Consider the following 20,541-nt stretch of genomic DNA (forward strand, 5'->3'; position numbering starts at 1 on the left):
TCTCCCCAGAATGAGTTTTCTTTGGAAATTTCTAGGTAATCAAGTGAACAAGAAGGGACCAGAATGCTATACGCTTACTAATAGTCAGTTTTCTGAAGACACCTGAAAGTACCATAGGTCACTCTTGTCAATTTGGGTCTTAGCCTCCTCTGAGCTCATAAAACAACAGAACCAATTTTTATATCATCATTACAGTTTTGAACCACATAAACTTTAAAAGTTAGTAATAGATGATACTGCCTCACAAGTCTTAGGCTAAGTGTCTAAGTGGCATGCACCTGTAGAGATTCCCATTTACTCTAAGAGATCTGCAAGGTGGCCAATCACGCAGCCAAACCCAAGGTTTATTTACTTTCCCCCTACTCAATTAGTAGATTTTCTTAAATACCACTAGAATCCAACTATCTGGCTGCAACATTTCATGTTCTTTGCAAGTTATAAGTACACAACGGTTATCTGAAATAAAGCCACAATCTAGAAGAAAGAAAGACTACCCTCCATATCGTAGTCAGGTGTTTCCTCTCACTTTCTCGATAAGTTTCTCAATATTAAAGCTAGGAAAAACAAACCACAGGATGCTATAACTGACTTTCCCACCACAGTCAGCTTGCATAAGCCTCTGTAGATGCATGGTGCACGACACTCTAGTTCTAGCTCTCGCTTTCGGCCCCTGCATTAGCACTTCAAGCTTCTTTGCTAACCTTCAGTGATATATCAGTCCAGTAAATTCTGTTGTCTGTGACATCAAAATCCAAAGCAGAAGCTTCTTTGACACCAGTGAGAGGAATGGCCACATTATTGTTGTTTGTTTCCAAAGATATGCGTCTGATATCTGCTCTCCGTGAGAACAGAAGAAAAGCCTCAGGAACAATGCATGTCTTCATGTCACTGATGAGTTCAAAGCCAATGGGACAGGCACATCGAAGTCCCTGAGGCCTGTAGAGGCAAAGATGGCTACATCCTCCATTTTCCTCAGCACAAGGGTTAGAACCTAAAGGAAAATGTTACAAAAGATAAAGAAAAACACACATGTTGACATTATCAACACATTTACTTTTAAAGCATGACACATTTGGTTCACAAAGACATGATTGTGTTGGTTCCGAGTCTATTTTTACAAACAAGCAGTGAGATTATCCATGAGAAAAAGTATGAACAAATGTTCTACGGCTACAGTAAGCTGTAAACTAAGGTGCATTTTATAAAGGTGCAGATTGAGTTCCTTTCATGAAAGTGGCTGCCTATGGAGCTACACGAACAGATCACACTGTGACGTCAGAATACGAGGCAGGTACCGTAAAGACATTGATTCAAACATCAACGATTCACCTTTACACTCTGCTGCTTTTCTTCATCTTTTCTAGGTCTAGAGCCACTTCTTAGAGACTGGGATGACTCACCAATGACTCTGTGAACACTTGTGGCCTTCAGCCCCATGAGGTCTGGCAGCTGGTCTATGATGACCTCCCTCTCTGCACTCCGCTTGTGTGCTCTCTCAATGCTCCGCCTCTGCCAGTCAGTCCAGTAGACATAGTCTCCCAGCAAGGTGAACCCAAATATGTGAGGGATCTTGTCTTCCACCAGCACTCGCCTCCCAGTGCCATCGGTCTTCATGACCTTCAGGTTTGAGAGGGAAGAGAAGGAGGAGGTCTAGGTCAGCACTTATCCTCCGAATGTGTGTCAAATGGAAACTCCCACCACTTACTGCATCAAAACCCAAGCCTCAAAAGTACTGCTAAGACAATGTGTCACAAAACACAAAAGGATTCAGTGAGAATTATTTCAAACATTCACCTTACATTCATATTTGCCCTCCTTTTCTCTAATTTCTTATTACCCTTCCTTTAAAACTCTTCTGGTGAGCTTAGACTGAATACGGAACTCTGCTACTGAATGACTCAGAATTACACATGAATCGTCATTAACTTAGGTTTGCACGTGCTTCTCAGATTATAACGTATATAACACACTATTCTGTTTCACCTTATACTTCATCCTGGCTTTTGTTTAAGGAAACTGAGGCTCATTAACTTTTTTAACACTTGTAAAGAGCTGAGGCTTTTAATTATGTTACGTAAATAAGAACCACTACCACCAAAAGTTGAATAAAGTGGTAAGTTACCTCAGTAAGTCCACTGAGGTCTGCTGTTCCTGGAACTGTAATACCCTATGTGCACACACATGTCAAGATCAACGCTATGTCCACTCTTCCCAATTATGCAAGAGCAATGTTAGTGAATCCTTTCTTATTGTGAGGCTGCTTTTCATTTCTATTTATTTTACTGGCTTCAGAGAGAGGGAGAGAGAGGGGAGGAGGAAAAAGAAGAGGAGGAGGAGCAGGAGGAACAGGAGGAGGAAGATGAGAAAGAAAGAAAGAAAGAAAGAAAGAAAGAAAGAAAGAAAGAAAGAAAGAAAAGAAAGAAAGAAAGAGAGAGAGAGAGAGAGAGAGAGAGAGAAGAGGGAGGGAGGGAGGGAGGATAGATGGATGGATAGAAGTCCTACCTGCATATTTTTCAAGATTAATAGATTTCAAAGATCCTACTGAGTCAACCCAATTTCTGCTGGTAACCTGTTGTAGAAAAGTGACTTAGGAAGACATCTCTGATAGCAACCTAAGACTATCAAACTTTCTTGTAAGATTACAGTATACTAAAACAATTCTAGTTTGACTAGTTTTACTGTTATCTTAAATCAATTATCTTACATTATATTTAATAAATTACACTAATTTGCTGATTACATTCAAAGTTATCCATAATCTTATTAAAATGAATTTGTCTGAAAGTACAAATGAGATGACTAATACTGAATACTGTAAAATAAAGTTTATATCTCTACTTCAAAAATACTAAAGGATCTACCAATTTCTTTCTGTGAACGCTATCACCCTCTATGATGTTGCTTATTCTTTGGATGAATGAGCAACTTTATTACAAGATGGCCGAGGGCTGAGAGAGGGCTTGGTTGTTGCATAAGCACAAGGACCTGACTCTGCTCCCCAGAAACCACACAAGAGGCTTAGGATGGCGGCTCATGCTCACAAGCCCAACACTGGGAAGATGGGTGCAGGTAGAGTCCTAGGGATTTCTGGCCAGCTAGCCTAGCCTACTCAGTGAGCTCCTAAGGGTGCCTCTCTCAAAAAAAAACATGGTGGACAGCATCTAAGAAGGACACCTGAGGTTGACTTCTGGCCTCCACATGTACTCACATACATCAGCAAGCCCCAAACACACACAAAATAAAAATAAAAGTTTAATAATAATAATATAAAAACTGAATGATCAGGAGCTGGGAAGACAGCTGTGGTTAAGAGCACTGGCTGCTCTTCCAGTGGATCTAGGATCTGTCCCCAGCACCAATATGGCAGCTCACAACCCTCTGTAACTCCAGGTCCAGGGAGTCTGATGCCTTCTTATGGCCTTGCAGGCACCAGGCATGCATATGAAGCACATACTTACATGCAGACAAAACCCCCATACTCATAAAATAAATATATTACATTTTTTAATGGAAGATTGGTATAAATCTGGGTAACAGGCTAAGAATGAATATAAATCATAAATAAAAATTAACAGAAGCCTCAATTCAAAATGACTTTTTTAGTTCTTATAATTCTGCGTATTTTATTTAATAGCTACCCTTCCTCAAGTCCTCGGATTTTTGTCTTTTAAATCTCAAGTGATCAGCAAATAATAGTGACAAAACAATTAAACTGGGTTTAGATTCTCTATTGCTCACTGGACAGCAAGTGAATCACTAACACTGATTATTCAAAAGCTAATTAGAAGGATGTTAAATCTGTCACAGTATCAAATGCCCAGTGGATGCTTCATAAGGGTAGTTCCTACTAGTTAAATTTTATTTTACTGAAATATTTTAATATCTATGTATAAACAGAAAAATTTAATTATTGAAATGCAATGCTATAAAATAAGAAGTACCTAAGTATAACAGAATATGTGGAAATAATGGACTGGGATAAGCACAGTGATAAAGAATAAAATTAATACGGGCCTATGGTGTCCTGACAGCCTTACTCCTGTTTACTGCCTTCAGTCCTATTTGCTTTTGTTACTTAGACATTGACAACTGCGTTAGTAAACAAAAGGAGCACTCTGCCAGTTTGAGGGGGTCCACTGTGACTTTTCTGCACTTCTGTCTTAGGGTTTCCATTGCTATGAAGAGACACCAGGACCAAGGCAACTCTTATAAAGGACAATATTTAATTGGGGCTGGCTTACAGGTTTAGAGGTTTAGTCCATTATCATCAAGGTGAGAGCATGGTAGCATCCAGGCAGGCGTGGCGCAGGAGGAGCTGAGAGTTCTATATCTTGAAGTGACTACAGCCAAGAGAAAAACTGATTCTTCTACACTGGGTGGAGGTTCAAAGCCTCTCCCCACAGTGACACACTTCCTCCAACAAGACCATACCTTCCCTATAGTCCAAGCATATTCAAACCACCACACCATCTCTCCCTAAATCAACATTAATAAATGGAGATAATTCACCAAATCCCCACCAAAGACATGATGACTGCTAAGATAAATGGGAACAAGGCTAGTGGAGGTGAGCTGCAGGGCCAGAGAGAACAAGGAAGACCCTCAGCAAGCAAAACTCTGACAAGGAAGTAAGCTGTTTCTAGAAGAAAGGGATTAATGTATATTAAAGTAACATGGTGAAGGATGCACTCAGTATGTCTTCTGAGAGATTCTAACAAAGATGCTTTGACTGAAGCAGAAAGAATCCACACAAGACATAACAAGTCATGTTTACTTCAACTTAGTTGATGTAATTAAGACGCGCTAAATATTCTAACATAATTGTATTCCCATTTTCCCTCTTAATTCCTTAGTCTTCCTGTTCTCATCTGCTATAATTCTGACAACAGAATTGTTCTAAAACAATGTTCTCCAAGAAAAATAGAACACAATTCACAAATATGAGCCAAGTGAGTGGTAATTTCAACTTCTCTCATTTGTTTATTTGGTATTCTGAGACAATCTCTCACTATGTACCCCACTCAGCCCTGGCCTCAAACATCGACCCTTCCTACTTCAAAGTGCTGGGATTTTAAATGTATGCCACCATGCCCATCTTTCAAGTCTGAATTCTCTGGTAACCACTTTGTAAAAAGTAAAATGGAGCATATACAACATTATATACTTAATCTAACGTAGCCAAATGTTCTCTCAATAAATAAATATTAATTTGTTTTCATTCTAGGACTTTTGCTCTACATTTTATAAAGGTCAACTCAGACACCCACACATCTGGCTAGTGGCTACATACTGGACTATGTGGATTCAAACTTCAATGAAGTCAGTATATAGCACACAATGAATTTATTCTTCTCTATTTTAAATTTACAATCCTACCCCATCCTGTGCCTGTTATCTTCAGTCTTGGGTTGAAGGTATGATAAAACTACATTTTAAAGTCTTTCTTTTTACATTTCCTTTACAAGCTTACATTTCAAAACAGTGCCTGGTATGTTTGAGAGTAACTAAAGGCCTAAGCTGCTTCTTCTAATCTCAAACAGCAGTAGCATTAATAAGAGAGCTCTTCCCTTGAGCTGTGAAGCATTCTAGATGAGCCAGTATGGACAGCTGGGTGGTTCACGGTTATCTGTATCTGTTTTCTATATGCCCGAAATCTTCCATGAGAAAAATGAAAGGAGGGAGGGAGATAAGGAACAAGTCCAAGAGCACCTAAATAATAACAATAATGATAATTGCTTGTGAGGAATAAATGTCCTTATCGCTTTTGTTCTTAATATGATGCAGAGCAATTAAAAGGATCCTCTGAAGAAATTAAACAATCAACAGCTTTGAGTGAAGTCTGAATGTAAAATTAAAATCTACAGAATGCTGTTTCTCTTTGTGTAAGATCCAATGACTACTGACAGCAGTTCCTTCTGCAGAGGTGACATTCCTATTAGGAATCGATGCCCTTGGATCAGCCATGCTGCCCTCGTGGTGAGTAGAAGCAGCAGCATGGTCTCCAGGAAAATCACTATCCAGTTCTCATTTTCAACAAACAGTTTTAGACAGATTACTAGATTTATACATATGATTTTTAAGCCCTTTACATTTAAAATAAAGCAAATCATGGTAAAAGCTCATTTGTATCCAAATCCAGAACAAATGAAAAAAGTTCAGGTGATTCCAAAAGATAAACTTTATACTTTAAAAACTAAGCCAGCATTAATTATATCTGGCAACTGCTGAGAGTGTTTCACTTTATTACCTCAGACTAGCTTAATTAGCTAAACTGAAATTAGACTTCTGTCATTTCTAAAATCTAACTTGGAATCTGGACTAGAGTCTGCAGTGGCTCAGCACCTACTACCACACTGTGGCGTGGCGTTAGCATTCTGCGGCATTCCCAAATTCTGTTAACCACGCTGAGATATAGGCTGTAACAGGCAGTAGATGTCAGCTAACACATATAACACAATGTGCACAAAGACTAAGTGATGGCAAAATTCCCATAGACATCACATCCAGTTTTTCAACAGCTTCATCAGCTAATTAAATGTCAAGACAGATTTACCCATGAAATCTTGGAATGCTGCCAGTCAACTACCAAAACTGCTTCTATGTAACTTCACATGACTAGACATGTTGAAGAACACGTGTCAGAAAAGCAGCTAGAGTGGTGGAGCTACAAAGTGCCACATTGTCCACTCAAATTATGCTCTCTTTTAAATATTCCAGTCAATATCCAAAAGAAAGCAGGTCATTAAAAGCTGTGCATTAAGAAAGGTATATAAGAATCTAGAGAAGTATATTTTATCTTTGATACAAAAATCTAACTGCAACAAACTGTCACAGTATAATAAGCTGAGAGAGAGGGTGGGAAAGGGAATACTGCACTCAGAAGGCTGAGGCAGGAGGATTACTAGAGTTTAAGAGTTCAAGACCAGCCCAAAAAATATATCAAAACAACAAGGAAAGAGGAATGCCCTGGACACAGAAGGCACACAGCTGTTTACAGTGTCACCCTCAAGTTCTCAAACCTAGGCCAAGACACCTACATCTGAGCATATATACATGATTTTAGCATAAAAAATTACAATGTGTTAATTATACTATGTAATTTTATATAATTACTGAAAATAATCAGGCTTAGAATTAGACATTTCCAGTTATTAGGCTTCTTTTTCAGATAGAGCCTTCACTCTTAAGTTACTACTTTGGTAGACTCTCTTTAAACCTGAATTACTCAGGGAAAGTATGTAATTAAGAGCTGTTTTCTATATGTATCTCTGTATTCAAGGCCAGCCTGGTCTACAGAGTGAATCCCAGGGCTACACAGAAAAAAACCTGTCTTGAAAACCTAAAACCGAGAGTGAGAGCAAACTGATTCCCAGATAAAGGCACCATTATGATGAACACTATTAAGTCAATTATAGTCAGTGATTTATCAAATGCTTCTGAGAGTTCCACTGTCCTGAAGTCACAAATAAATCAAGAAACACTGTGTTAACATGGAAACTCACTTCTCATTCTTTTCAAACACAGTTAAAATAAATTCTATTTGCAATCAGAGTATAAAAATGCATCAATTATAATACTTTAATATTAAAAAGCAGATTGATTGCCCCAAAACATATAAGGACAACTCAGACCCAAATACAGATTTCAAATACACCCTAAAAAGACCTGAAGCTCCTTGGAAAAATAACAGATTCTAGTTAGGATGGAGGTGTGGGGATTTGTGAGATGAGGTGAGGAGAGGTAAATGACAGGGGTTCCTCGGAAGCTTAGAATGGTGTGACCCAGCCAGCCCACTTCTAAGTACACGCCCAAAAGAAACAAAGACCAGATCTCAAGCAGACATTTACACTCCATGTGTGGCAGACTGTTCACAACCAGGAGGTAGAAGCAAACATAATGTGCTGTGTCAGCAGTGGACGGGGTAAACCAACGTAGCCTACATATACAATGCAATGCTATGCAGCCTTAAATAATAATTAAAAATGGAGGTGATCAGATGGAAAAAACTTGCCCGATGATGTAATTAATACTCTACTGTCTTAGTAAAGGACAGCAGAATGGTGGCTGCTGCATTCGGGAGAAGGGAAATTGGGGGGGGGGGGGACGACGACGACATGACACGTGGTGTTCAATGGCTGTAACTGTTGTTGATGATGAGAAACATCCCACAGATCTGCTGTATTTACTTTTAAAATGTGAAGATGTTTGTTGTCCATGTTTTTACAACTTAAAAACATGAGGCTTATAAAAAGGGAATGAAAGCCAACCAGGAACAACTCACAAATCAGTGAAATAAATACTCTTAAGAAAATACACCAGCATCCATGAGTGTGCACAAGCGAACAGCTGGCTAAATTTGTAGGAGAGAGTCATATGCCTTCCCTCCAGGCAAATCCACTATAGAAGAAATTACAAAACTGGTGCCAGTGCTAACCTCCGAGTGTAGATAATGCTTCATGGTCATATAAGGTGAACCCAGTGAAAACGGCAGTTCTTGAAAACTTTGAGTCTGAACATATTCAGAGGGAACAGTTTAAAACTGAGGCAGCAGAAAACAGCATAAAAAGCACTGTGCTGGGAGTAAGAGACTTATGTTCCATTCTTTTCCTTGAGCAAGCAAGACTAACTTGGGGGGTGGGGGGAGAGACCAAATATTCCTGAATTTTCAGAAAGAAAAGACTGGAACAGAAGGAACAAAGATCTCTGGTGTAAGGATGTTCTTTTAGAAACAAAGAATGGCTAATTTTATGAGATCTGAAAACAGCTTTCTCTTGTTCAAAAGCAGTGACACAGCTTATGGACTGCTCTGGCTTCTGTAGGTTGTAACACATTAAATGTTTCTACGACTGTATTATGTCAACAAACTTTCAGTAGGAGTTCACAAACTTATTATGAACCCCTATGTTCCCCTGAAAGATATAAAGTAATAGAATAAGGCAAAGCATGCTGAAGAATTCAATGACAGTTTTATCAATCTTTCTTCTGTGATGAGATGTCAGGAAGATATGGAGAAAAATATTAATTCAGAAACATGCACACAGTGTGGTAGAGAAGTACAAATGGGCAAAGGCTGCAAAACTTACATACACCTTCTTGAAGATTTCTCAAACTGAAAGCATAATCAATTTTAAGGAACATTAGACAATGAATGTCATAAACTGGAGAGATTCAAAAGAGAGTTCTCATTGACATTTGACATATAAATCAATAGCTTTATCTTAACAAAAGATAACTATATTGTTATAACTTTGTAATCTTAGAAACCAGCACTAAGAAAACGCAGCATAGATTGGTCTATGTGTTTCTGACAGATTTGCACATTATATAGGCTAAATATGAGACAAAGAAATTCCTTTAAAAAGAAATCTGAATACTTGGGGAAAAAAATCTCCTTATTAGGGTATTGATAAAGCAGAGGAAGCTGTCATCAGAGGAAAATGCAGCCCAGCAATTGCAAGTACAGAGTATGAAACAGAACATTCACCAACTGCCAAGTTTTCAACACAACACAGACAATAATACCTCTTTATTCAAAAATGCTTGGTACTGAAAGGTACTAATAACCTGTCTCTCTTCCTCAGGAGAACAAACCAGTGCCAGGTATAATCAGATCTGGACTCAGTCACCTACAGATACTGTATTATCAAAGTAAAAGCCAGGTAGAATCAGATCTGGACTCAGTCACCTACAGATACTGTATTATCAAAATAAAGGAACCTACAGTAAGAGATTTCAAACAAATTTACACATGTTCAAGACAAGAAAATCTTTTTAGCAGTAACTACCAAGTGTCACTACACTATCAGAAAAAGCTCAGAAACAGGCAAGGGGGACAAACAAAACGTGCTATAAAGACAAACTGCAGAAATTTTAGTTATGATGATATTATTTTGATAAAAGAATAATCAAAACTTAATTGTTTCCCAATTAGTTAAATGAATAGATAATGAGAAAGCATCACCAACAAAACACAGCCTAACTGGACAGCGTGACGTGCTCCTCTATTAACACTTGGGAAACTGAGGCAGGAAAGCAACATTGAGGCCAGTCTGAGCAATGTAGAGACCCATTCTCAAAGCTAACAGTACTTTCAATACAGCAAGGACTACTTTAAAGTATTAATGGCATGCCTTTGCTTTTAGTAAGCAGTACTGCAGGTACAAGATGCAAACCATGTTTGGGGCCGACTAAGAAGATGTGAATGTTGTCAAAATAACAACGGTTTTCCAGTAACTGTAAGGTCATATGAAAGAGAAATAGAGGTTTTTAACATCTCCCTTTCCAAAAAAATTGAACCTTTTTTCTGCTAGTCCAAGAAGCTGTGAACACTACAGTTACGACTGGGAGGCTCAGGAACAAGTGTAAATGCTCTGGATGGTCTGCCCACACCACGGCGGGAGCATTCCCATATTCTGCAGAAGCAGCAGGACAAGTATAAGCTTGCTCCTTTAAACACCACCCACTGCTGCTGAGCTGAGGAAGCAGACTATCCTCACCTACACGTCTTTATATGGAAGGAGCATGGCGCCACTGTTTTTTTAAGTGACATCATTAATATCATCCTGCGCCCTACCTGTAGTTGTAGAAGATGTTTGTAAGTGTCAAGAAAATCTACCTTTCCACAACTCTGTAAAAAAGAATCTGGTCTGAAAGCTAGGGCTCCTGTTATTCTCCCTTGTTTCTCTGAATCCTTACTCAACTCAACACTACCAACATCTGTCACTTCAACAAAAAGAGGGACAAACAGATCGAAGGCACCCACCTACTGGAGGAGCAGAGGCCAGTGTGGACAAGTGTTCTGAGCTCCTCTGTGTCCTCCACTCTAAACACAAAAAAATTGTTGTGCCACAGAATAACTTCACAGATAACTATCTTTCTCTTCTCAAGTGTAGTATAAATATTTTATCCAAAATAAACTCTAAGTCTTCAAAGCCAGCAGGGCTCACATAGCCTGGTATTCTCTTATAGTCCCAGGAGCAAGCAGCTTCTACTCCTAAAAGCGACACAGCTGGGAAGCTTTCTTAGCCGGCGTGTTTGGAAGGGATCTTATCATCCACACTAGGTCAGAGGAATCAAACTGTTGCTATATAACATAGAGTCTAAAAGCTAAACTTTAAAATTATATACCTTTCACCAAATTATAAACCTTGCTATTATCTGCCTATTCACTCTCAAGTATACAGAGATGGAAACGCAGGGGGCATGTGCTCTCATCACCACTTCTAGTCTCAGAAGGGAAAATGAAGGCTTTTCCTCCTTGGGTTACGTAAGATAAATCTAGATGAAGTGTTGTGCTCTTAACACCTGGGAAGAAGGCGGTGGAGATAAATAGGAGTAACTGTGCCCCAATTCAAGACCCATCCCATGTAGGAGAAACAATCCAACAGTAGTAATGACACTCCACTCTGCTTGCATTCAGGAACAGCGTAACTGTCTCCTGAGAGGCTTCATCCAGCGGTGGACGGAGGCAGATGCAGAGGACTGCATCCTTACCTACACATCTTTACATGAAAGAAGCGCGGTGCCATTGCTAAACACGTGACATCATTAACAGCATGCTGTGCTCTGCCTCTATTTGTAGAAGATGATTTTAAGTGTCAAAGCAGAGCTCAGGGAGTCTTGTGGAAGACTGGGGGATAGAAGTGAGAAAAAAGCCATAGGAGTCAAGGACACCACAAGAAGACCTACAGAGTCAACTAACCTGAGTCCATGGGACTCATAGAGACTAGGCCACCAACCAGGGAGCACGGACCTAGAAGCCCTACACATTTGGAGCCAGGGGCTGTCTCAATCTCTCTTCCCTGCCCTTTCCCATTCCCCTACTGGGACTGCCTGGATGGGCCTCAGGAGGAGAGGATCTGCCTAATCCTGCTGGGATGAGATGTCAAGAAAAAATAAGAGTAACGATTGTGTTCTAGATATTTCTGAGGGGTTACACAACTAACAGCTGTGAGCTAGAACCCAAGACCTTGAACACTTAATTAAGCAAGGGGCAGATACTAGCAAAGGGAAGAAGTAGAGAAGGGAAGAGGGGACAAACAGTACCATTGCATACACAGTAAGTTTTATTTAACCAATTATTATGTACTCGTTTTATGAATAAATTCTCATTTCTCTTATCTGAATCCCCCTCAACTACTTATGACTTTGACTAAAGTTACATGTGTAAAATAATACACCTGGAAATGGGAAAGAGAATATAGTCTCTATAAGGAGAAAGAAGCAACACTTTTCTTTTCAAGCCAATTATTGGCTCACAATAAACCAGCAACAAAACCAAATACTGAATTTCTTAAACATCTCTAGATGATAATAAATTAAGCATTTTCCTTTTAGTGTAAAACTTCAAGGTTGCTGGAGAGATGCCTCAGAGGTTAAGAGCACCAGCTTCTCTTCTAGAGGTCCTGAGTTCAATTCTCAGCAACCACATGATGGCTTATACCAATCTATAGTAAGTTCTGATGCCCTAGAACACTCATATACATAAAATCTATATATCTTAAAAAAAAAAAAAAAAAAAGGAAAAAATGTCAAGACTAGTCCCGTGGAGGATGCCTAAGCTTTGAACTGTTTCTTATGTGCTCACGTTTCGTCCACACTGCACACGAGGGCTGGGGCTGATGGGTGATGTGTACTTCAGCAAACAAAGCCAGCAGCCTCTCTGAAACATCCATCTATCACCTCTGCCACGTTAGCACTCCCCCCACCCACCCCCAGCTGCCTAAGATCCAAATCCTACCATGGGCTGGGCTGGGGACGGTGCTGAGGCTCTAATAACACAGAGGAATGTTACACAGGCAGGCCATAGAGCTCTGCTAATAGAAACCAGCTGTTGGGGGAATGCAATTTCCAATATTTGGGACTGGTGGAGTATTAATGGGTTCCTTCAATTCCAAGTTTCCATTCTGGAAGGAAGGCTCTTCAGTTCATTCTTCCCTGAGTATCCGCAGCACGCCTCAGAATTACCTTTTGTAAAGTAACTGCTCCACAGTCCAAACTGTGTGTCCATAGGAAGGTAGAGGCTGTCTATAGAGTTCTTCTCTTCAGTCATTCCTTACATGAAAAGCCATGCATCCCCCAAAAGGTAGCCTAATCACATTCAGCATCAAGGATGTGTTATTTACAAAACATTATGATAAAATATTTACCACTGGCTATTTTCACTATAATTCTGTTTCCCACAAACTTAAATCTATCAGTTGGCAAAAATCTTTTCCAAGGATTTGGCTATTTCTCCCATATAGCCCACACATCAATCTAAAACTTGTTTCTCATGTGGTATGGTGGCACATGCCTATAATCCTAGCACTTGAGAAACTAACACAGAAGAATCATGGGTCTGAACTAGCTTGGTCTATACAGTGGAACCATGTCTACATAAACAAAACGTTTGTTTTCATGGAACAAACTGAATACTTAATATATTCCACTACCAAATCCAACAACAAAAATTTGCACACACGCACACATGCATGCATGCATGCACACACGTGCACTTTGTTTTTCTGACTTAGGACTACCAGTTTTTCTTATATGGATCTTATATAATTTTGGTTTGCAGAAAACTGGCTGTAGAAAATTCAGACAGGAGCTTCATGCAAAACAAAGCCAATCATTTACAAAAGCTGATAAGACCAAAAACAACAGAATCCACATTTCCTGTACCAACACAACTCAGAAACTCTAGAGTTAAGTGGAAGACAACACCTTGTCCTGTGAACACTGAGGAAGATTTCTGGAAATGATATCCTGGAATCACAGATAACTGTTCAAAGGCTATGTGAACCAAACTACTACTGACCCAGAAACCATTATAAACTTGGTTTTAAATAGTTTTTAAAAGAAACAAACAAACCTCAATTTTGTCTGTTTTGGCATCTCCCCAGTATATTGTGCCTTCATCATAATCCAGGGCTAAGCCATTTGGCCAACCAAGGGAAGTGTTAACAAGAACTACTCGGTCAGATCCATCCAAAGCAGCTCGCTCAATTTTGGGGATTTCTCCCCAGTCTGTCCAATACATGTACCTATAAAGACATAAATAACAAAAGTGAAGCCCACTCCACGCATTACATCATTATCAGTCAATGCCAAGGGAAGAAGGAAGAAAAATAACAGGACTTAAACTTAGGTAGAGAACATTTCTAACGTTCATCACAGCAGTATATGAGCACACTCTCAAATCAAAATTGCTCTATGGAGTTGATGAAAAATGTTTCCCAATGGAGTCTTATTAGACTCCATTACTACGCATATTTTTTTCTAATATATTTCTGTTTCTTCCTATGATGTGCCACTCTTGCTTGCTGGCTTGTCATCTCTGGTACAGAATGTTACCTAATATAAATAGTCAGGTGACAAACTGAAATCCCCAAATAACTAATACTCCCTGTGGTGCTAAGTAATTCCTGAGGCTCCGGGATGTTCAAGCAGCTCTAAGGCACTGGTGTATACTAAGGCATAACATCTGTCACTATATCAGCCCTGAAATAAACCTCACAGAAAAGTAAAATAAGGCTATTCCCAAGGTTTTGCAAAGTGAGTCATTCACAAGAAGTTAAAAACTAAGATAATTCTCACAATAACAACTAAATAGGATAGAATTAAATCTGCTGGGAAAAGGGGTGGAGTTTTGAAAATAATTTCTTTCCACATTTTTCATGACCAAGATACAATCTGAGCAAAACCTACAAACCACACCCAGATCAGCAAATCTAACTTAACTCAGAAATAAATTACTCAAGAGAGTTGGAAAGCTTTTTTAAAAGTGGCAATTCTTTGAGACCATATTCTAATTCCTACATTCTAAAGCTGATGCTAATTGTTTACTGAAAACCAATAAACTCCAATAGTTCTTATCACCTGAACTGCTGCCTCTAGGTACCTGTAGAAAACAGATCACTAATGTCAGCATTTCTTACCCAACCATGGGATCTAACACAATAGCCCGGGGCTCCTCTAAATCCTCTGAAATCAGGATCTTCCTCATGGTCCCATTGAGCCTTGTCACTTCTATCCGGTCAGTGCCAGTGTCTGTCCAGTACAAGTTTCTTGCAACCCAGTCAACAGCAATACCATCAGGATGGGCAATCTGGGCTGTGACCACAAACTGACTGCCAGATCCATCTATGAAAGAACGACGGATGGCCCGCACTTCATCATCAGTCCAGTAGATGTAGCCTTCTACAGGATCATAGTCTATGGCAATGGCATGCCGGATATCTTCTAACTGCAGGACAATGTCGGTAAAATCTGGTGTATCCAAAGAAATTCGCCTCAAGTCTGTCCGTCGGGCTAACAGCAATAGTTCAGTGGCACCTAGAACAACAAAGAAAAATCAACCAATCAGTCGAAAGCCCCGGACAAAATTTAGCCAGTGTATACAGACTGCAGATGTCATCGAGGAATAAAAATTAACTGAGTTTAAGAAGACCAACTCTCTCTAGAGTAGAACTAAAAAGTGATACCATGAAGCAGAAGAGTCAGAACAAGTGCTATAATAGTTAACCTCTCCAAATCAAGTTTGACCCACACTTGGCATTTAGTAACAGCCCCTGGATAATAGGGTATGTAGAGGTAATCACTAGTCATTTTATACCTAGTAACTAAGTATTGATGGAGAAAAATCTGCAAAATACAGATCCTTTATTCAAGATGCATACTTTAAAGGGCACAAAAGAAAAGCTGGGACACCAGCAGAGTGCTTGCCTTATAAACATGAAGACCCAAGTCTAACCCCTAAACCCCATACAAAAGGCCAGTCATGGTGGCAAATTATATTTCTGAAATATTTTAACACAAATTAGGAGTCAATGAAAACAATTTAAAATTAGAACATTAAGCTCAATCTTTTTGTTATTTGTAATGTTCAAGTAAACCACCAGCAAAATAATCATCTAAGAGGCTAATGAAAAACAATATGTAAACTGTCAACGGAAATGAGCAAGGTAAAAAAAAAAAATCCCAGCTAAAACATGTGTCTAAGCCGGGCGGTGGTGGTGCACGCCTTTAATCCCAGCACTTGGGAGGCAGAGACAGGTGGATTTCTGAGTTTGAGGCCAGCCTGGTCTACAGAGTGAGTTCATGGACAGCCAGGGCTACACAGAGAAACCCTGTCTCGAAAAACCAAAAAAAAAAAAAAATAAAAAAAAAGGTTTCAAAAAAGTGCTGGCATATAAACTTAAATATGAATTTGGAGTTATGCTGCAAATGCAAAAAGAGGAGTGCTAAGTTTCAGTATGAGCTGTTGACCTGAGCGCTGATTATACACAACTGGAGGAAACAACCCAACTGTAACCGCAGGCAGAGCAGGAATAATTCTGCCCAGCTCACTGCTCCTGCTGACTGCCAAAAGGAGTCAGTTCAACTTTGCAAACAATTCACAGAACTACTAATTTGAGCAATGTGATCAAAACAATATAGGTAACTTAAGGCGACTAAGGTGTCAACTATCCATCTGAAACTCAAAGCTAGCTGACCGGACACATCTGTACCACTGTGAGGGAGAAGACAAACCTCCACTGCTGAAATAAAGCCTGGTTTTTGAAGTCAAGGTACAATTCTAAACAGAAAAGCAATGTTACAAAAATCCTTCTGTTTAAATTGAAACCAAATCACTATTTACCATGGAAACCATCTGACAAGGGTCGGCCAGCTCCACCTCTGACTATGAGGATAATTTATCAACCCTGACTCCTAATAAACATCCACTAAGCTGTCTCAACTCCATCTCACTGACTCGCTGGCCTCTTTGCCAGGAACTAACTAACTCTCTCTCTCTCTCTCTCTCTCTCTCTCTCTCTCTCTCTCTCTCTCTCTCTCTCTCACACACGCACACGCACACGCACGCGTGCGAGCGCTCTGGAATGAAGGCTTCTCTTTTCAGAAGTAGACAAAGAAGCCACTGCCCATGTAACATCTTTCCTACCAGGTTTTGCTAGTTGCCTGAGAACAGTGACCCATAGCGGGAAGAATGAAAAACACCCCCATTAAGAGAAAGAAGAGCTGGTGTTCTCCCAAACTACAAGCCTTGCCGTGTTCCAGAACAGTGTCTTCTCCAACATGCCTCTGACTGTAGGGAATTAAGAATGAGGAGAAGAGCGAAGTGACTGGTTAAGCTCAAAACATGAAAGTTACTTTAATAGTACACTGAGGAATTTTTTCCTTAATGTACTCGTCATTAAAGAACAGTCAAAAATATCTTCTAATCACTTAAGAGAAACCTCATGTATCTCATTTTATTCTTCATGGACTACAGTTTAAGAACTGACTGTCCTTCAGCTTCTTCTCCACAAATGGTACATGCCTGTATGAAGAGACATAGTACTCTCTTCTCACAAGACTTAGTTGAGATTTCAGTGGTTGTGAAATTTGACAAAGAAGAGAAAAAGGATTTAAATAGTTAGTTAGGACTGAATTAGTATTTAATATGAATTAGTATTTAATAATTAAGTGTTTAAATAATATTTAAGAAATAGCACATTTCTTAAATACTAAATGAGATAACATAAAAGATGTCACAAAACATTAAGCCATCCCTGCTATTAGCCATCTGAATGACTAGACTCCCAGAGCACTGCCAACGCTAGAGCTTACAAAAGAAATATGGAACTGCTCAGAAAGAACCCAGCTGCTCTCAGAATTCTAGCCCCAACGGATAATAACCATCTTACCATCTTTGCAGGTTTTTCCATTCTCCAGAAGCTTGACCCCAGTTGGACAAGCACACTGATAAAAGGGCTTGACTGGAGACATCAAACACAAATGGGAACAACCACCATTATCAATTCCACATGGATTTGTAGCTGTCAAATATAAATCACACTGATTAATACCAATGATTAGGAATGACCTCACTCACTCAAGATACACAAAGGTTAACAACCATAACATGAGCAACTGTGATAAACCAAAATTACTACCAAATTTCATCCAGGTGCTTGACTACCAACCATCTGTAAGGAAAGGAATTAATTAGTGAACTTACTTAGCATTTTTCTATCCAAAGAGTAACTAAGAAGAAAAACAGAAGGTCCTTGCCCTAGTGGAGTTTATAAACTTATCAGTAAGCCAAAAAAATGAAAATGGAAAGAAAACAAGAAAGCTAAATATTATATTGCATATTATCTACTACAATCAAGGAGGAAATTAATCTTGGAGTTTAAAAATGCATGGGGCCTAGCAGGCATCTTGAAGACAGGAGGGGACATTCTGAACATTTTGGGTGTGGTAAAAAGCCTTCAAAATAAAAGCTTAGAGACCAGGCACTGGGGGGCAGTAAGGAGAACACTATAGACTGGTAGGAACAGGCTGTAGCAAAGAATATGAAAGCCAGGAAATGCAATCAGAATGTTGGAAAGCCATCCCTTGGAATGAATAAGATAACAAGATAAGTTCAGTGCACTAGGAGGGAAGGGAGACACAGGAAGGCAGGCATGATGGCTCACACCCACAATCCCCACACTGGGGACCAGGACCAGAGCTCAAGTACAGTAAGATGGGGGCCAGTGGGAGCTACATAGGATTCTGTTTTTATTTGTAATATTTTTTAAGGCTGATTTGTAGCTTAGTGGTTTCAGTAGTTGTCTAGAATGTACAAAGCCTAGGGTCAGCCTCTAGCACTACAAAATAAAATGAGAAATACAGCAAGAAAAAACAAGAAATAGAAAAAAACGCAGCCAAGTTTGTGAACACTGCAGAAATATACACACTCACACAATATTCATGGGAAAGACAATATAATATGGAGAGCAGCATAAGACAAGGACATAAAACCGGAAATAACTAAAATTTTCAAACTAGTAAAACAATGGATCAACTGTGATATTTAAAATAGGGTTCAAAGACTTTTTGATGACTAACCGTGTGAATACAAAGTTCACAATGGACTAAATATTTGTGTTTATGTAGATTAACACATCTGTTTTAAAATACATGTGTTTTATGGGCTCATGGTCATTGAATGTAACACTCAATATTTGATATCTCCCCCTCTAAATGGAAAGAACTAATACCAAACAACTCAGAATCCAAGCACTTTTCCTTTTTGGCTATAAAAACGATTTGAAATATACTCAGACACATGGCAGACACTTATTTACATTCCAGTGCCAAACATTTCCCATTCTCATATTCCTTTTAAACCCCAAACCCATTCCCCTCCTACAAGGGGTCATTGTCAGCAGACACAGGCCCAAGTCTTGTAAAAGGGTAACCAAAACCAGAAGCAAGCTGAAAAGAAAACTGCATGAAAGCAAGAAGAGGAACGCAGGCCAATGTCTAAGCAGGTAGCGTACTCTGCACACGTAGGCGCTGGAACTCAGGAGCTAGGTTAACAGAGGTTCCTTAGTTAAGTCGGGTTTTTTTTTTTTTTTTTTTTTTTTTTTTTTTTTTTGAGCACACTCACATGAACACATTCAAGCAAAACAAGAAAATAATATGTACAAGAAACGCATTTATGTTTAAACTTAGCAGATGAGCTGTCTCAACTTTAATTCATTTCTGTTCTCCACTTCTATTACCCCAGCCCCAAATGAAAGACAAGACATTACGTGGGGAAGGGAATCAGGCCATAACGCTTTAGACAGGTGTCTAGCCTGAACTCTATGTGCATGCTTTCTTGTTATTCCTCCCATCGACTTTGGATATGCCCTTCCTCCTCCTGTGCCTCACTAAAGCCAGACATCAGAGTGCTTACAGCGCTGTTCCAACCTGGAATTTAAAAATCCAGATCACTTACCATTTGGCTGCCTGTGCTGGCTGAAAGCATGTATATCCATGGGAGAGAAGATGTTAGAATGAATTTCACGCAGACCCTCGCCAGTATACTTGTTGCAAGCCAAAATAGAGTGTGTATTCCAGTCAGTCCAGTACAATGTGTCCTCAAACAACGTCAAGGCAAAAGGATGTGGAAGGGAACCTTTAACCACTGCCTGCCTGTTAATACAGAAAGAAAAACTCACACTTCAATTTTTTTCTTTTATAACTTCAACACTAAAAAAGTTCACACCAATACATGAACATACTAAGGAAAATAAATGTAGGTTAAATTCATCTGTAAAAACAATTCAAATATACTTTCAAGTTGTCGAAAAAACATACCAAACATTCAGAATGGTCCCTGCCTTGGAGGCAGGCAAGCTAAGTACAAGACACAGACACGAATCTCTTACGTTCACCCTCTCTTCTCAACAACCACCTTCAACTCACGTTCTCTATTCTTCCATGTGATCAGATGATCAGGGAAAAATAAGCAATGAATAAGTCCCAGGGAGGACAGATGGCACTAAGAAGACTTAAGGCAACAAGGTCTGCCCCTCCTTGATGCTCAAAACCAAGATCCTGAACCTGGCTTTTTTTTTTTTTGGGGGGGGGGGGGTTTCCAAGACAGGGTTTCTCTGTATAGCCCTGGCTGTCCTGGAACTCATTCTGTAGACCAGGCTGGCCTCGAACTCAGAAATCCGCCTGCCTCTGCCTCCCAAGTGCCCAAGTGCTGGGATTAAAGGCGTGCGCCACCACCGCCCGGCCTGAACCTGGTTTTCA

The 20,541-nt window shown here is 39.6% G+C and overlaps 1 protein-coding gene across 1 annotated transcript in view; it reads right to left on the reverse strand.

Annotated features, from left to right (window-relative positions):
• Positions 1-20,541, reverse strand: part of Lrp6 (LDL receptor related protein 6) — a 111,897-nt gene that overhangs the window by 40,610 nt on the left and 50,746 nt on the right. The window contains exons 4-9 of the mRNA XM_034512138.2: positions 19,739-19,935; positions 17,673-17,804; positions 14,922-15,318; positions 13,856-14,027; positions 1,401-1,617; positions 702-991 (exon numbers count right to left, since the gene is read on the reverse strand). Coding sequence (XP_034368029.1) covers positions 702-991; positions 1,401-1,617; positions 13,856-14,027; positions 14,922-15,318; positions 17,673-17,804; positions 19,739-19,935 — 1,405 coding nt within the window. The remainder of the gene's footprint in view (positions 1-701; positions 992-1,400; positions 1,618-13,855; positions 14,028-14,921; positions 15,319-17,672; positions 17,805-19,738; positions 19,936-20,541) is intronic.

The sequence above is a fragment of the Arvicanthis niloticus genome, chromosome 9, assembly GCF_011762505.2.
Source record: "Arvicanthis niloticus isolate mArvNil1 chromosome 9, mArvNil1.pat.X, whole genome shotgun sequence".
NCBI lineage: Eukaryota > Metazoa > Chordata > Mammalia > Rodentia > Muridae > Arvicanthis > Arvicanthis niloticus.